Source organism: Antrostomus carolinensis, unplaced genomic scaffold (genome assembly GCF_000700745.2).
Source record: "Antrostomus carolinensis isolate BGI_N321 unplaced genomic scaffold, ASM70074v2 scaffold10486, whole genome shotgun sequence".
Taxonomy (NCBI): domain Eukaryota; kingdom Metazoa; phylum Chordata; class Aves; order Caprimulgiformes; family Caprimulgidae; genus Antrostomus; species Antrostomus carolinensis.
In genome coordinates, this window is record NW_010319869.1 from 23943 (window position 1) to 39429 (window position 15487).

Consider the following 15487-nt stretch of genomic DNA (forward strand, 5'->3'; position numbering starts at 1 on the left):
CTGTGACGAGAGGGACCAGAGCCCTGGCACTGAGCGGGCCGGGCAGCAGGGCCGGGTGGGCAGGACCACACCGTCCCGCCAGCCCGGCTGGGGAAAGCTGGGGCTGGCCGGGGCCGCACTGTGTAAACGCCCAGCCGGGAGGGTCCCTGCCCTGCCCAGCCTACACACTGCGGACGTGAAAACAAAGGCTGGGGTGGGAAGCGGAGGAGAAAAGGGACTTGCCCCAGGCCACCCGACAGCCAGGAGCTGGCTTGGGCAGGTGGGCTGGGTCCCCTGGGCACAGGCCACACTGTGACCCTGTGGGTCCATGGTGGGCCCCCACACCAGCGTGAAGCTGGCTCTGACATTGCTCCTGCAGGCATTTATCGGAGCATGAAGGCCCTCCCCCTGCCAGGCTGCCTTTTGGGAGGGTGAAGGGAAAGGCCTTGTCCCATGGCTGCCGCCTGGGGATTTGGAAACGGCCATTAACTAGGCCCCAGGCCGCAGGCAGACTTTGGGGTTGCAGGTAGTGGGGAGAGGGGTGGTTGGGGCTCTTCCCGGTTTATGCAGTTCTCCTGCAACCTGGCCTCCACTCTCAGCCAGTTCTGGGTACCACAGTAAGTACCAAATGCCACTGATGGTTGTTCCCCGCTGGAGACTGAACAGCCATTGGGAGCTGTGTCAGGCAGCTATTCAACTCGCTCTCCAAGCAGAATTATGTCTTCCATAAAGTCTGGTGAGAGGGGAAGATGCTGAGGACCGGACTGGGATCTCCGCAGCCCTGCTCCAAGCTCTGCAACCGACTCACTGTTTCACCATAAGCACGTCACTTCACCTTTTTGTGACTCAGAATTTTCATCTATCAATTAGGGATTTCTGAGGTTTAATTAAGGTCTGTGAAGCCCTTTGAGATCCTTGCTTGAAAGATGCTGTGCAGGCATAAAGTGGTGTACGCAATGAAGAAAACAAGAGAAATTAAATGCTCCAGACGAGAGAGAAGAGAGGGCAGGTTTCCCACTGCTTGGTCTCCCAATTACATACTCCTTGTTTGGATGGCAACCTCACTTTAACCTGTGGACAAACGAACTTGTTCACCCCTTCTTGCAGCAGACAGGCGATGACGTGCAGCAGCGTCTTACTCATTAGTTAGCCTTCAGTCATCTTTCCAGAAGTATGAGCGAAGGGGGAAGGGAGAGAGGGCGGGTGAGGAGTACGAATTCCAGAGAAAAGGGAAGTATCAGAAAGCAAGCTAGGATGTGCAAGGACCTTTATCACTGCTGCTGAGATCTAGCTCTGCATAGTAACAAACAGGAATAGATCTCATCTGTCCCTAGAGGTACGTGCCCTCGAGCAGGGAAGAGCTGATGAGTTACAGCACAGAGGAAGCAAGAGAGTCTTCTTATGCAAAGCATCTATTTCAGTGTCAGAGAGGTGGTAGACTTGACTTGAAGGAGTCTGAGCAAAGTGTTTGAACCTAACTAGAGTGAAAAGTTGTTTTATCTGTGTTTTTTTAAGGTTAAGGCCTTGTTTGCAGCAGTCATTGAACACACATACTTTGAGGCTCAAATTTCAACACGTGCTTAAGGCCTTTGCTGAATGGGAACATGCCCAAATTTGTTTAGGTGTTTGGTGGAAACCAGGTCTAAGGGGCAGGAATCCAACAGCAGCTGTGAGACTAGCCAGTCCATGAAGGTCCCCAGGAGCCACAGAAAGCAGTAATACGTGAACAATCTTGCCATGCTATTCAGAAGGTCAGGTTGACCTGGGGGAGGAATGGGCAAAAAGGAAGCTCCAACTCCAATCTTTGTTTTCTCCTTTGCTTGCTGTACAAACAACCCTGTGGAAGGTGGCTCCAGTAGGTGTGGTCTGTGTATGCACTCCTGGGTGTGCCACTTTGTTGTGTTAAAAGGACCATTCCTCACCTGAAAGCAAGTTTCCAGGTTGTCACTGACAGTCACATCAAAACTCGTGATCCCTCCCATCCCCCACCTGCATGCCTTCCCTCTTGCATAAGAAAACCAGAGATGCCTGTTGAGGTGAAGCCCTAACTAGCCCTGGGTTTGGTGTCTGTCTTTGTTCCACACTGATCTGGGACCCCTCTGCCTATCTTTCTTCTGAGCGGCCAAGGAAAACAGATGCATGATGATTGCTGCTGGCTAGAACAGCATCCTGCATTTGGGGTGGCTGGGCTGTGCTCGCTCTCCTCCTCTCTCCTCCTCTCTCCTTGAAAAAGCTCCCCCAGTCCATCCAGCTCTCCTTAAGTTTTCTTAATCTTCCTGTTGGGCTGGCTGGTCTGCTCTGAACTCCACTTTTCTGAAAGTGCTGGTGCCCCAAATTTGGCACAATGTTTAGCATCGGTGAGCACTCTTTTGGTATAAAGCATAATAATGACCTTCTGTGACATACTTATGACACTCCATTAACATAGCCCAAAAGAAATGTTTGTTTTTGTTGCAACAGCAGCATACCATTGACTCATTATATGATCCACTCTAATTCCTCCAGATCCTTTTGTGTAGTACTGCTGCTTAACCAATTATTCCAAGTCATTCATTTGTGCACTTAATTTCTCCTTCCCAATCATAGTACTTTGCTGTGTTTTTATTTAATTTTATCCAGTTGATTCTGAGCAGCTTTTGCAATTTATTGAGATTACTTGAAATAATAACATGCAGATTAATTGTTCAGAAAATCCTATGCACAGGCCCATGCCTGCACCCATAGCTGGTTCCAGAGCCCAGCCTTTCCATCTTAAAAACAAAGGCCTCTAGCACTTGATGGCATTCTTGCAATATTCAGCTGAAATGTCAGGATGAAGTCTGGCAAAGCTGTGAATTTTGGAAGGCTCTTTCAATGGAAATATGGAATAAGAGCATCTGTTTAGCTGGCAGTGGCTTTTGGTCTCCAATCATCCAGCACTGGTTTGAATCACTGATATTTTCTGTATTATTACTGGTCTTCAAAACATACAGTTGCTGAAAATATGTAAGCTTGAAATCAGCTTCTGACTGTAAGGGAGGAGATGGAGCTACTGCTGTGTGGTTGTACACCTGGACACCACAGGTTTCATCAAGAATCCCGTGGCCTGGGCTTGCCCTCCTAAGGACTGGAGCTACAGCTCCACTGCCATTACGTTTTTCCCCCCGACTGCCAGCCCAGGGGTCCCAATAGACGTGGTGTTCAGGAGAGAAAATGTAGGAATTTGGTGTCCTCTGGTGGCAATTGTGAGAGTTACAGTTGGCAAAAGCAAGTGTCACCCTCCAAAGGCAAATTGCCAGTCAGGCCAACTGGCCATGGGCTCCCGGCAGAGCACTGATACTCCTTTCCACCCTGCACTGTAAATATTTCGTGTCCAGCCTGGCTTCTGTAGTTTCTGTGTGCTCACCCCTCCTATTTATTTTGTGCCCGGTTAGCCGCTCCCCTTTCTGGAGCGCTGAGGTGTGTGTGACTTTGGGTTTAAGACTGACTTGATGATGTTTGCTTGTTGTTCCCCTGTGATTTCTTTGTCTCACAAAAGAAAAATTAGCTTCTGTGAGCACTTCTTCATAGTTAGTGAAGGCTTTAGCTGCTTGCCCTTGCGTGATCTCTTAGTAAAATATGTGTGCCTGTGTCCAAAGGCCTTTTAACCCACTTCTTTAAGCACTGGATCTATTAACCTCAGGCTTGCCCCAATGTGGTTCTACTCACTAGGTGAAAGAACTGGTGAGCAAGAAGACACAGAGCACCTGGATGGCCTGTGTTCGGCTCTTCTAGCCACAGAACAGGTGAGAGCAGCTCAGAGCACGGCATAGATGGTGACCACTACAGTGGGAGGACATGTTTGCCACAATTTGCGGTGTGTAAAGTATGTATAGGGAGCATGCTGAGCCATAAGCTCCTGACTCCAGGTGCTTCTGCTGGATATGGACCAAAACTTATCAACCTCGAGGACCTTGGAGTGTAAAGGTCTGTAAGTGTTTAGTGCAACTGCAGATGAAAGAGTCAAATGGCTTCTTCCCTTATGAGGAACAGCAGCCTTGTCCCCTCTCCTCATCTCATCCACTATACTACCACTTGGTAGTCTTTTTTCGAAGGGCAGCACAGTTATTAATGATGGAAAAGGAATATAGGACAGCTGGGGCTGGCTCATTGAGGTCAAAGGGATGTATTTTCTGACATGTAGAGGCAGGCTGAGAAACAGACTTCTGCGGGGGAGTCAGGTAAGCAGAGGGTTTTTGGGGTGTGGGTAGATGGACTGGCAAGTCTGGGACACTTTAGCACCTAGACAGGCTGACCCCACAGAGTCTGTGTGTTGTACCTTCATGTGGGAAGAGCTTCAGAGAGCACAGGAGAGTCAGGAGCTTCCCACACGTTGCTGCAAATACAGCACTGGCTGAAAACGGAGCCCCTTTGTGGCGTGAGTACAAACAGCAAAAAGCTGGCGCTGCTTTGGGGATTTTATAACTTAATGGAAAAGACTGGGAGAAAGGGAATAGTAGTGTGTCCATGTGACAGAGAACCACAGCGCTTTGAGACTTGGGCTTCAATTCACAGACGTATTTATTTAGGTGCCTGATTTCCGTGCAAATCTTTGAGAATTAGGTAGTTTGGATGTGAGCATCAATGAACTCGCCCAGAGACTCACAGAAAGAGAACATGCATTTTCTGATCCCTACTCTAAAACACCATGGCTGTGTATCAGAGGCAGACAGGCTGCTTCCCTTTGCTATCTGCCTTCCTGCCAGCACTGCTCTCTCAAGGCTGTGGTAGCGCTGGCGGATTCTCCCAAGACTGTGGCTGTAAACAGGGCTCTCCAGAAATGAGCATTATCTCCCGATCTGATAACTGAGGGGCCAGCTGAAGATGGGGCCGTGGGAAGTATCTAGTCCCCAGCTTCTTGCTGCTTACAGACTCAAACAAATCCTCATGCCACAGAAAAGTCAGTAGAGTCTTTAGCAGAGGATCTTTAAATCTTGACTTCTGCCGTTCTCTGGGTGTTCAGAGCCTCAGCTGCCTCAGAGATGTCATCAGGCTTCAGCTGGCCTACAGAAGGGCAACAACCAGCATGAGGACCCCTCTTCCTTCACACAGCCCCAGGCTCCTGCTCCTGTGGAACAGGGAGGGTTTCAGCCTTGGCATGATTTGTAGCTTGCCTATATCAAAGGCCTGGAAGCTGCTAGAAAAGACAGTGAGGAGCAATTCCAGCTTTTGCTGCAAGAGTACACCATGTTTTTGTGTCAAGTGATGGGGCCTGAAGGACCTGTGCCAGCTGTAGAAGCTGCAAAAGGCAGGATGGGGTACAACCAGCCTCCTGGCAGTGTCGAGCACAGCTTGTGCAGACAGACTTTGTGCTTTACTTTGGTGCCAGCCTCGGGTCAGTGGCTAAAGGGCTTGTGCCCTTGCAGAGGAATCAGTCTATGTGGGAGGCTGTACCCTCCTGCAGGCACAAGAAAGAAATTTTGGGTTTCATTCAAACATCAGATCTGAGGTTGCACTGTAATACTGCTGCCTTCAGCTACTGCTGGGTGTTTGCAGGAGGCTGCTGCTTCATAGAAGCTCATCCAAAACATGGGTCAGCGGTGACCTTGCTTATCTACTTGTTTATCACCACAGGTCAAGTCTCTGTAGCAGCTCTGCTAATCCCAAATATCCAAGTGAAAAGTCCAGTGCTCCAGTCATGTGCTGAGCTTAGAAAAATTTACTTTGAAGAAGTGATTTGAGGCTTTGTGTTTGCATTTGTTTTTACAGGCATTTATTTTTGAAAGCCATTTTAGAAACAATTTAGATCCTCTTCGTCTGCAACTCGAGAAGCTTTGGGTTTTTTTAAGGAGGGCACCAAGGATTACAAGGCCTTTTGCCCACTTTCAATAACTATACGCAGAGTGCTGCTTTCCAACTCCTGCCCAAAACGGCTAAATTAACGTTCGGTTTCTTCTTTTCCTTTGAGTATTTGCTTGAGCCTCCAGCAGGTGGTAGCAGCCTCCTTTAAGCTGAGCGGCTCTCCTGCCTCTTGCTGCAGAATTGCTGCCCTCTGATTCATGTCCCTGGCTGCCCTTGGCCTCACTCCATCTCCTCACCCTGTGCTTCATGCCTGAACGTTCCTGTGGAGGAAGATCTGCTCTTTAGGCCCAGAACATGCAGTAAATTCACCTGCAACGTGAAGTGCAGCGACAGGAGGTGAAGGCACAACATCATGAGGAGATGTGAAATGTCTCACTGTTGTATATGATTTACCCCTAACAGTTTCACAGTGCTATCATGTTCTACCTATTATGGATGGGAGTCTTGTAGATGGAACAATTTAGGGGTATGATTCCTAAATAAAAACTTCAGATATAAGGCCTTGCATAGACTGTAGGATTAGCTGAAGCACTCACAAGTCACAGACTGTATCTTCAAGTGAAATGGAGAATCAGTTTATTTTGTATTTCCACAACAAGTCCTCTGCTGTGCTGGTACAATATGATTGTCTTGTGGATGCAGTTACATTACCTTCTGATATATGGCCTCTGCTTGTTAGCAGATGAGCGAGCTACTTCCCTAACTTACATAGTAAAAGGCTGTGCTCGTGGTGACAAACACCTTGGGTTTAATTATGAGTGGTTGACTGTTATGGGGTTCTGTGTCTGTTTTTTTCCTTTTCTGTTAATGGGCAGCCACAGATTCATTAGTTTTTATTTTAAAACACTGGTCCTATAGGTGAGAACATAGGTAGGTTGTCATTGTTTCTAGTTTTCAGTACTCTGTATAAGTAAAAGGAATGCAGAAAAAGACTCCTTTTATTTAAGTGAGCAGATAAGGAAAACTTTAAACACAAGGTGGAAAAATTCCTTGGCTTTCCCAGCTATAGCTCTCATACCAGCTAAGAGAGGTGAAGCTTTAGGTATAAGCCACCTAAAAATGTAGCAATAGGCCAAGAAGTTTGGCTAATATGTTTTAGTACATATGTTTGAGTATCTTTAGGACATTGCTTACTTTAAAGCTGTAACTGAGACCTGACTTTTGTTTTTGTGCTGTTACATGCTGTTGTGCCTAGACACGTGAAACAGGTCCTTTGCTTGAGAACGTACCAAGGTACAAAACTTCTGCTCTTCACCATCCTCTCCTTGCAAAACTCTTCTGTGTCAGTTGTGTTGTCAGCCTCCTCCATCAAGGACAGGTGACAGGAAGACTCCCACAATTCAAGCAGGGTTAGCTACAAAGTCCAGTTAGCTCCCTGTCTCATTTGAGCAGTGGCAGGCATTTTAGGGAAGGCACAAGATGCTCTGTGTTGATCATTAGATAATTAGCTACATGGCTGCAGCTCCTTGGAGTATTCATAAATACCATCAGCTGAGGGTTGACTCATGGTCTGGAGCTCTCTACTCCTTCTGTGAGATGCAGCTTTGCCCTTGCAGTAATGCAATAGTTTTAATTTGTCTGTGACACCTTCTACATCTAAGAGAAAATTCTCTCTTCTCCCTTTTGCAAACTTCTTTGATCTTTGCTCCCACCTCCTATTTGCTATTCAATCTAGGAGCTATTTTGATGCTTGGGTGGTGGGAAGAAGTGTTTACAGAAGATTTACAAGCCATGCAGTTAATGCTGTTTCTCTTCTGGAGCATGTCACAGTGTCTAAAGGCTAAACTCTTACTCTTGGAGCTGTGGTTTATGGCAAGCATATGAATTAATGCTGTCTTCCTTTCTGTGTTTTGCTTCCTATACAGTGAGGAAGAGACTTTCTGGAATTTGAAACACCTCCAGCTCATTAAGAAGTCTGTTTTTCAGACTTGTTGATAATGAGAGCTTTCTGTTGAGGAGTGAAGCAGCCACTACCCCTTGTATGTAATGTCCAAAAACACCAAAGGTAACTCCCATCAGTGCAAAGACACTGCAATTCCACCTTGACTGACAGGTGATAATGGCCTCACCTGGGGCCTCCCTCACCCTGCCCACATGCCCAGGAGCTCCATTTCAGCTCAGCTCAGCCCAGCCAGGAGAAGTGGTGGCTGGTGTGGTGCTCTGACAGTGGGTAAGCTTCTAACTTTTAATTATCTTACTGTCCAAAAGAGAGCCTGGGTGTTAAACTGTGTTCCAGGGTGTGAGATTCCCCAAGTGGAATGGGCTTGTCCCTCTCAGACTTGAACATGCTGCTATGTCTGAGGTGAGCAGCTGCTTGTACTGGTGAGGTCTATGGTATTTTTGTGCTGGAATGAAGTTGGAGACTCAGGAGGTGGAGGAATGTTTTCCCCTATCCGTGCAGATTCCTCCTTGCATGTCACTCTAACAATAGTTGTTCATGTTCAGAATTCACATTACATTCCCATTTTTTGAAAAGTGAAGTGGGCATAAGATCTAACTCCAACATGTTCCTTCAAAGAATGTAAAATTTCAGTCATGAACCAACAGAAAGCCAAAATAAACAGCCCTTTGAAGGATGAGTTAGACTGCCTGAGATGGGCGTGGCAGTGGCTTATTTAAGCATTTTAAGCTGCTTATTTAAGGAATTGCCTGTTATTCTTGTAGGAGTGCTATCTGGGTGTCAGTAGGGCTTGGAAGAGACCAGAGGGCTCTCAGGTGCTTTGTGCAAGGGCAGCAGGCTGTTCTTCAGAGGTTTGATGCTGTAATGAAGGTATAACAGAGTCTCTCTGATGAGTATAGTGTAATGGTCTAACTGGTGTTTCTGCAAACTCTTTTGATCTGCAGAAATGATCAGGCTACTGAGATGGCATTGTAGGCAGGGTTTTGGAGACCTGGACAGAATAAGGACAGAGTTGCTTCTCTACCAGTACTCTGTCATGGCAAATACCAGTGAGATGTACCCCAGTGAAGGAAAATTTGCCATAGGGAGAACTGCCCACACTCCCTGGGCTGAAGCTGTAGAGGTGGTCTTTGATGTGTCTGCTACCTGGACTGGTGGTACTTAAAGGTTTGTATTATTTCCCTCAGCACCTCTCTACTTCTTCCACTGTCAGGAACTTTATGGTCTCAGGTGACACATTCCTTACATTGTCTCACTTTAGGACAGGGTTTCACAGCACAAGACAGAGCTGTGCTGCCCTACACCACAGCTCACTGTGGCTCTAGTTGGAGGATTGCTCTCCTCACTTGGATCATGACCCTCCCACTCTCTTCTCTGCTATCTCTGGTGTTCTTCACGCCCTTCTGGTAGCCAGTTAAACCTAGGTATTTGGAGTTTCAGTGAGTCAAATCAGCTTGGGGAAGGACCTAGTGGTCCTGGAGCTAATGGAAGAGGGACGGGCACAGCATGAGGCTGGTTGAAGGCAAGGAAGGAGCAGAGGCAGGGAAGGAGAGCAGGAAGAGCAGCAACTTCCTCTTTGGGTGGCCATAGGCTGTTACATAGGGATCAGTAGCCCTTGTTGTCTCATGAACAGAGGCTCCTTCCCTGCCTGGTAGAGACAGGCTACTGCCAAATTAATGTGTTATGTATTGCCTGGAAGAGCCTTGACCCTGCTGGAAGCTGACTCACGTGACCTAGGTCATCGTATTTGCTGTGAGCCCCCCTGAAAAGTGGCCAGCTGTCTCTGAACAAGTGAGAGAAGCTGTGCCACTTCTGTACTCCTTTGACCCTTGGATGGGGCAATTTCTAAACTGGAGTTGCATGTGTCTTTGAAATAAGATACTACTGTCACTTTGCTTTCCAAAGGTAAAGAGGCTAATAAAGTTTATGGCTGCTGAGTTATCAACTTGTTAAAATATAAAGGAGGAAAAATAAGATAATTTCTTTCTTCACAGCCTTAACGTCTAACAGACAGCGCTCCAAGATTATCAATTCATAGAGGCACTTATCATGAAGCTATTGTTAGGCCTATTGTTCCTTTGGTTGCTTTCCTCAGAAGGTAAGTTTTGAAAGGCCCTTTGAAAATTTGAGTTACACATTATTTAGGAACCTATATTTTTAGTTGTTGGAAGGTGGGTGTATGGCAGGAGTCTTAGAAGCAGGATGAAGAAAATCTGTGAGTGAAACTGTGATCTTGCATGTAATTTTGGGTATGTCTGATATTTTTTGATAAAGATACATGCATTGGTTTGTACTGTTCTGGGGATGGACTGCATCTTAGGCTTTCTGATGAGAAAAACATCATCAAATGATCAGACTAACAGAGGTATCTGTCCCAAAGTGGTGCAGAAATTCAAGCAAGACGGAGATTTTCTCTAAATTCATATCTATGATCATCTTATTTTCAGTGACAGAAGATTATGTGAATGGGTTAGACAGTATCCTCACACTCGGGGCATTACTGTTCAGATTTCTGCAAATTTCAGGGTAGAGGGAAGCCTTTGTTCCCTGTACTGGGCCTGTGAAGTTTGTATTTGGTGCCTTGAGCCAGTTTTGTAGATGCTCTAGGACTAAAAATGCTGTGTATGTTTTGGCCGTATTGGCTCTGTGCTTTAGCTCTCTGCCTGTAAGAAAGTAATGATAAATAATAATAGTGCTTTACCTTACCAGTAGGCTGTGAGGATAAGAATTTTCAGAGGATTGGTAATGTGCTCTGGTAAGTAACTGTTAAGAGGTTTTGGTTCCTAAAATAAACAGAAGAAATGACCGCATTTGAGCTTTTTAATTTAGGGAAAATTATGTATGGTGACTGGAGTTCCTGTGAAAACTTGATTCAGGAAAAAACATTGATTAATAACAGCCTGTAAGAATTATTATCTGAAACAGGTTAACTATAAGAGGAAGGAGTAGAATCTTTCTCCCAAATTTTTTGAAAATTATCAGAAAAAATACTTTATTTTTTGTGATACTGAGAAAATTAAAGATACAATATAAAATTATTAAATGGTAGAGTAAGAGACTAACTATGATATTGGGAGCAGCAGGGTTTAAAAAAATCATACTATGGAAAGCATAAATCCAAAGCAAACTAAGAAAACTAAAGAATATATTTTCTGGTAAGTTAAAATTTAATCAGACAAGTAAAAAATGAATCTGAGGGGAAACAATGAATGATTGTTGAAGGAATAAAAACAAATAAGACCTTTTTAAAACACCTCTGAAACAGGTAGTCTGTAGGGCTGACAATTCCAAACTGTGTGGTGCAGTCAACATGCCAGAGGGACAGGATGCCATCCAGAGGAACCTGGACAGGCTGGAGGAGTGGGCCCAGCCAAGTGCAGGGTCCTGCACCTGGGTCAGGACAATCCTGGTTATTGATAAAGGCTAGGAGATGATGTGCTGGAAAGCAGCCCTGACAAAAAAGACTTGTGAGTAATAGTGGATGAAAAGCTGGACATGAGCCACCAATGTGCATCTGCAGCCCAGAAGGCCAACCTCATCCTGGGCTGCATCGAAAGAAGTGTGGCCAACAGGTCGAGGGAGGTGATTCTGCCCCTCTGCTCTGGTGCGACCTCACCTGGAATACTGTGTCCAGCTTTGGAGCTCTCAACACAAGAAGGACATGTACCTGTTGGAGCAAGTCCAGAGGAGGCCACGAGGATGATCCAAGGGCTGGAGCACCTCTCCTATGAGGACAGGCTGAGAGAGTTGGGGCTGTTTAGCCTGGAGAAGAGAAGGCTCCGGGGAGATCTTACAGTGGCCTTCCAGTACCTGAAGGGGCCTACAAGAAAGCTGGGGAGGGACTGTACAGAAGGGCACGTAGCAATAGGACAAGGAGTAATGGTTTTAAACTAGAAAAGGGTAGATTTAGGTTGGATATTAGGAAAAAGTTTTTCAATATGAGGGGAGTAGATCATTGGAACAGGTTGCCCAGAGAGGTAATGAAGGCCCCATCCCTGGAGATATTAAAGGTCGGTTTGATGGGGCTCTGAGCAACCTGCTCTAGTAAAGATGTCACTGCTCACTGCAGGGGGGTTGGACTAGATGACCTTTGAGGCTCCCTTCCAATCCAAACCATTCTATGATTCTATGACTGATGTATAAAAGAAAGCTGAAGCCCAACAAGGGTTAAATTAATTTCTTGTTTTTCTTTGGTGTCTTCTGCACAAGAGCTTAAAAAAGGCCTTGCACTCAGAGCCTTTCAGTGCAGGGAATAAGTAGGGGAACAGTTAAATCCTTGAAACAAATTGATAATGACTAGTAAAAAACCTGCCAGGTTTACATGATATCCACCCAAGGGAGTGAGCCAAGCAGAAATATGAGCATGTTCATGTATCAACTGTGGTGCAAACTATTTCTTGAGTCAGCATTGATGTCGGGAATGGAAGATGGCAAACATAAAAACAGTTTTTATAATGGGCTCCTTTTTAGGAGGATCTGGGGAACTGCAATGGTAGTTGTACAAAAGAAGTAATGTTGACTTTTGTACTAGGCAAGTTGGTAATAGCAGCATGAAGAACAGAGTGAAGTGACTGGGGATAAATATGATATAACAGGAGAGCTTCCCTGTGGAATTGATGAAGAAAATCTATGGATTGATTATTCAGCTGGGGTGTATTTGGATTTCCACGAACCTTTTGAGCAAGAGCTCCTAAGGAGCTAATTGTCATGGTGCAAGGGTGAGGGCATCTTTGTGGGCCCCTGGTTAAAAGCTGACTGGAGAATCAGATTGCAAATTTTCAAACTGTGAGAAGAGAGGAGAGTGAACCTGCAGAGGCTTGTATTGATCCGTGTTGGGATGTGTGCTCTCCATGTATTCGGAAGTGATCTGCATACGGGGGCTTGCTAGCTTGCTGATGCAAAACTACTCAGGATGCTCCGAATGAAAACTTAAAAGTAATATATATGGGGAAAACTTACTCTAGCTATGTGTAAGCTACAGTGAACCCTAAATTAGATATTGGTTGGTCACAGAACATAGCTGTCTGAAAACATCAGCTCTGTGTTAGCAACAGCCAGAGAGGCAAACAATTTCAGGAGTCAGGGAGAGAACAGCATAGAAAATACACTTCTGCTGCTGTATGTAGCTCCATAGTTCACTCGCATCTTGAGAGTTGTCTATACTTTTAATTTCAAAAAAGATGTGGAAAAACCTAGGAGGAGGATAAAGGGGAAGAGTGCTCAGACTTATGAAACTACTTCCACATGAGATCAAATAGACTGGCTCTTCAGCCTGGAAGAGAGATGGATGGGTATATGATAAAGACATACAGACATATGCAAAATGATAAATCTTGTGGAAACAGGGGAATGACTACTCTTTATAAGAACAACAAGGAAACAGATCAAGTTATTAAGGAATGAGAAAGTACTTTTTTTCAACATGTAATTGAATGATGAAGCACCTTTGCCACAGGGCTTCAGGGGGAAGCCAAAAGTGTGAAAGAGTTAGAAAAACAAATAGTCAAATTCATGTAAGAAAGGTCTTGGGGAGTTCTTCAACATTAAGTAATTGCTTTCTCAGGGAGACCAACAGCATAAGATAGCTGGGAGGACAGAGCATGGACGTATAACTGTATTTTCCTTATTCTTTCCCAAAGCATCTGTGATTGGATGTTGTCAGAGGCAGAATCCCAGATTAGATGGACCTTCAGTCTGACACAGAATGGCTGTTCTTAAATCTTTGAAATATCAAGAAGCCATTCCTTGCCCACCCCCTCACCCCCAATCCCGGAAACTGGGATTGGATCCTCTTTCTCTCTCAGTATAATCCATGGAACTGTTCTCAAATATAGTTCAAATTAATGTTAAAAATCTCAAAGATCCTGAGTGTCTGCAACAGATTTGTGTGATGCAGATGAGTCCCTCGTTGTGTGTGCCTACGGTATCTCAAACTACAGAGCTGGGGTTCTGGTTATCATCCTGAGTAAAGCATCATCTGAAAACATGGACTGAACAAGCATGAATTTTAAATAAAATGTCATGCAACAACCAGGTAGCAATTGTCTCAACTTTCTACAAAGTTCAGTAAAAATAATATAAATTTGCAAATAGCTTATGGCTGAAATGCAAGTGAGGGGACGGTGGGGGGGAAGAATGCAGGAAGTTGCTGACATCACGTAGTGTGGCTCATGAGACAGGCTGAGGTGGTCATGGGGAGCAGTAGTGGCTTTCTGCCACCGTGCTGACCTCGGTGTGCACTGGTACTGGTGTTCTCCACAAGGGCTGCCCAAAGGCCCCTGCTCAGGCCCAGCATGCCCAAGCATATCTCACCTGCTGGGCTGAGCTGGCTCTGCATTTCCTCTGTCTTTGACATGGAAATAAAGGTGTACAAGCAGAACTACACAACAGGACTAAATATTCCAGAAGAAGCTCCTGTATGTTAAAGGACAATTATTCTAAGTACAGAAAGATTTGTTATGGGACTTACTAGATGCTAATGGCTTCAGTGTGGCAAGCAGGGACAACTATGAGCATGCTTTGAAGTTCTCTGAGGATCTAGACCCAGACTTCGTGGCTACCTTTGCGGAGATTTCAGAATAAACCAAAATCTATGCGTATAAATCCAAGTGTATACTCAAGGAAAGAGAATAATGTTTAATGAAAGAGCTGCAGGCCTGACTTCTGGCACCACAGGCTATTTCGTCTGTCAACGCTCTCCATTAAGAGAAGAAATTGCAGCTGTTTCTGTATCACTGTGGCAAACTCAAAACAGTGTGGTGTTGGTCTCTGACTGTGGAAGATGTAGGATCATGTGAATTGTTCCTTTTTAAAGGAGTTCCACCTTGTACATGTTCAAACTACTCTAAATTTGGATGGAATAAAACTACAGAGATGTATGAAATGTGCTGAAGAGGAAAACAGGTAGAAAAGGCCTGTGGAGGACAAGATTGGTTGAGGAAATACACGAGTAGTCCATCACCTGCATGTATGAATTCATTGCATTCAAGTAATTTCAGCAGATCTCACCTGCTTATAATAACTAAAAGCTTATGTTGGTGAAGCACAAACTAGGAAAATACATTTGGTTGTTGGGATGTGCCTCACATTGGGAAAGTAGGGCGGAAGAGAAAGGTTGCTCCTCTCGGGGTTCTGTGTTTTTAGGTATATCAAGTCTTCTGAAGTAGTTTTCTAAGGTAAAAAATAGCACAATTCATTCTTTTAATGTTTTCAAGGTAATGCAGATCATCTGGAAGGACAAAGGAAACTAAAGGTAAAGTATGAGTACAGCTTTATCTTTTTTTTCCTTTTTTAATACTTATCATTACCTCACTGCCTATTACTTCCTCTGATGCATGCAGAAGAAAAAAAAATACAGCTTGGTGCTGTAAACCATTGAATTCTGCAAAGAATAAATGCAGAGCAAATGACTCAGCAATGTGATATTGCAGCTGCAAGATTAGAGTACCTAATCAGGAAATAAAGGTTTCTCTGAGCTACGGTAGTTATTAGGTTGCATATCCTGTGCGTAGATCAATTGTGGTTAGCGCTTATTCCTAGATGCTCTGTTGCTCTTTTAGAAACATAACATTAAACTGTTCCTTGCTTTGTAACGGGGCAAAGTGTCTGCATCATTGAGGTCCTCCAGCTGAGGACTAGGTGGTACGTGGGGACTGTGGTGACCCTTAACACAATATGGATCTCACCTTTACATAATAGTGGTGTTCAGCTAGCCAAGTGGTCATAGTGATAAGGGAAGCCCTAGCAAAGTCACCCCAGGGGGTTGTCTTAAGTGTTAGAGGTTGGGCC

General features: G+C 45.0%; 1 protein-coding gene across 1 annotated transcript in view; it reads left to right on the forward strand.

Annotated features, from left to right (window-relative positions):
• Positions 1 to 14052: 14052 nt before the first annotated feature.
• The window catches only part of PLB1 (phospholipase B1), a gene marked incomplete at its 3' end in the record, with an annotated part of 47563 nt that continues 46128 nt past the window's right edge, over positions 14053 to 15487 (forward strand). Inside the window, exon 1 of the mRNA XM_029085304.1 lies at positions 14053 to 14115. Within this exon, the coding sequence (XP_028941137.1) occupies positions 14053 to 14115 (63 nt within the window). The remainder of the gene's footprint in view (positions 14116 to 15487) is intronic.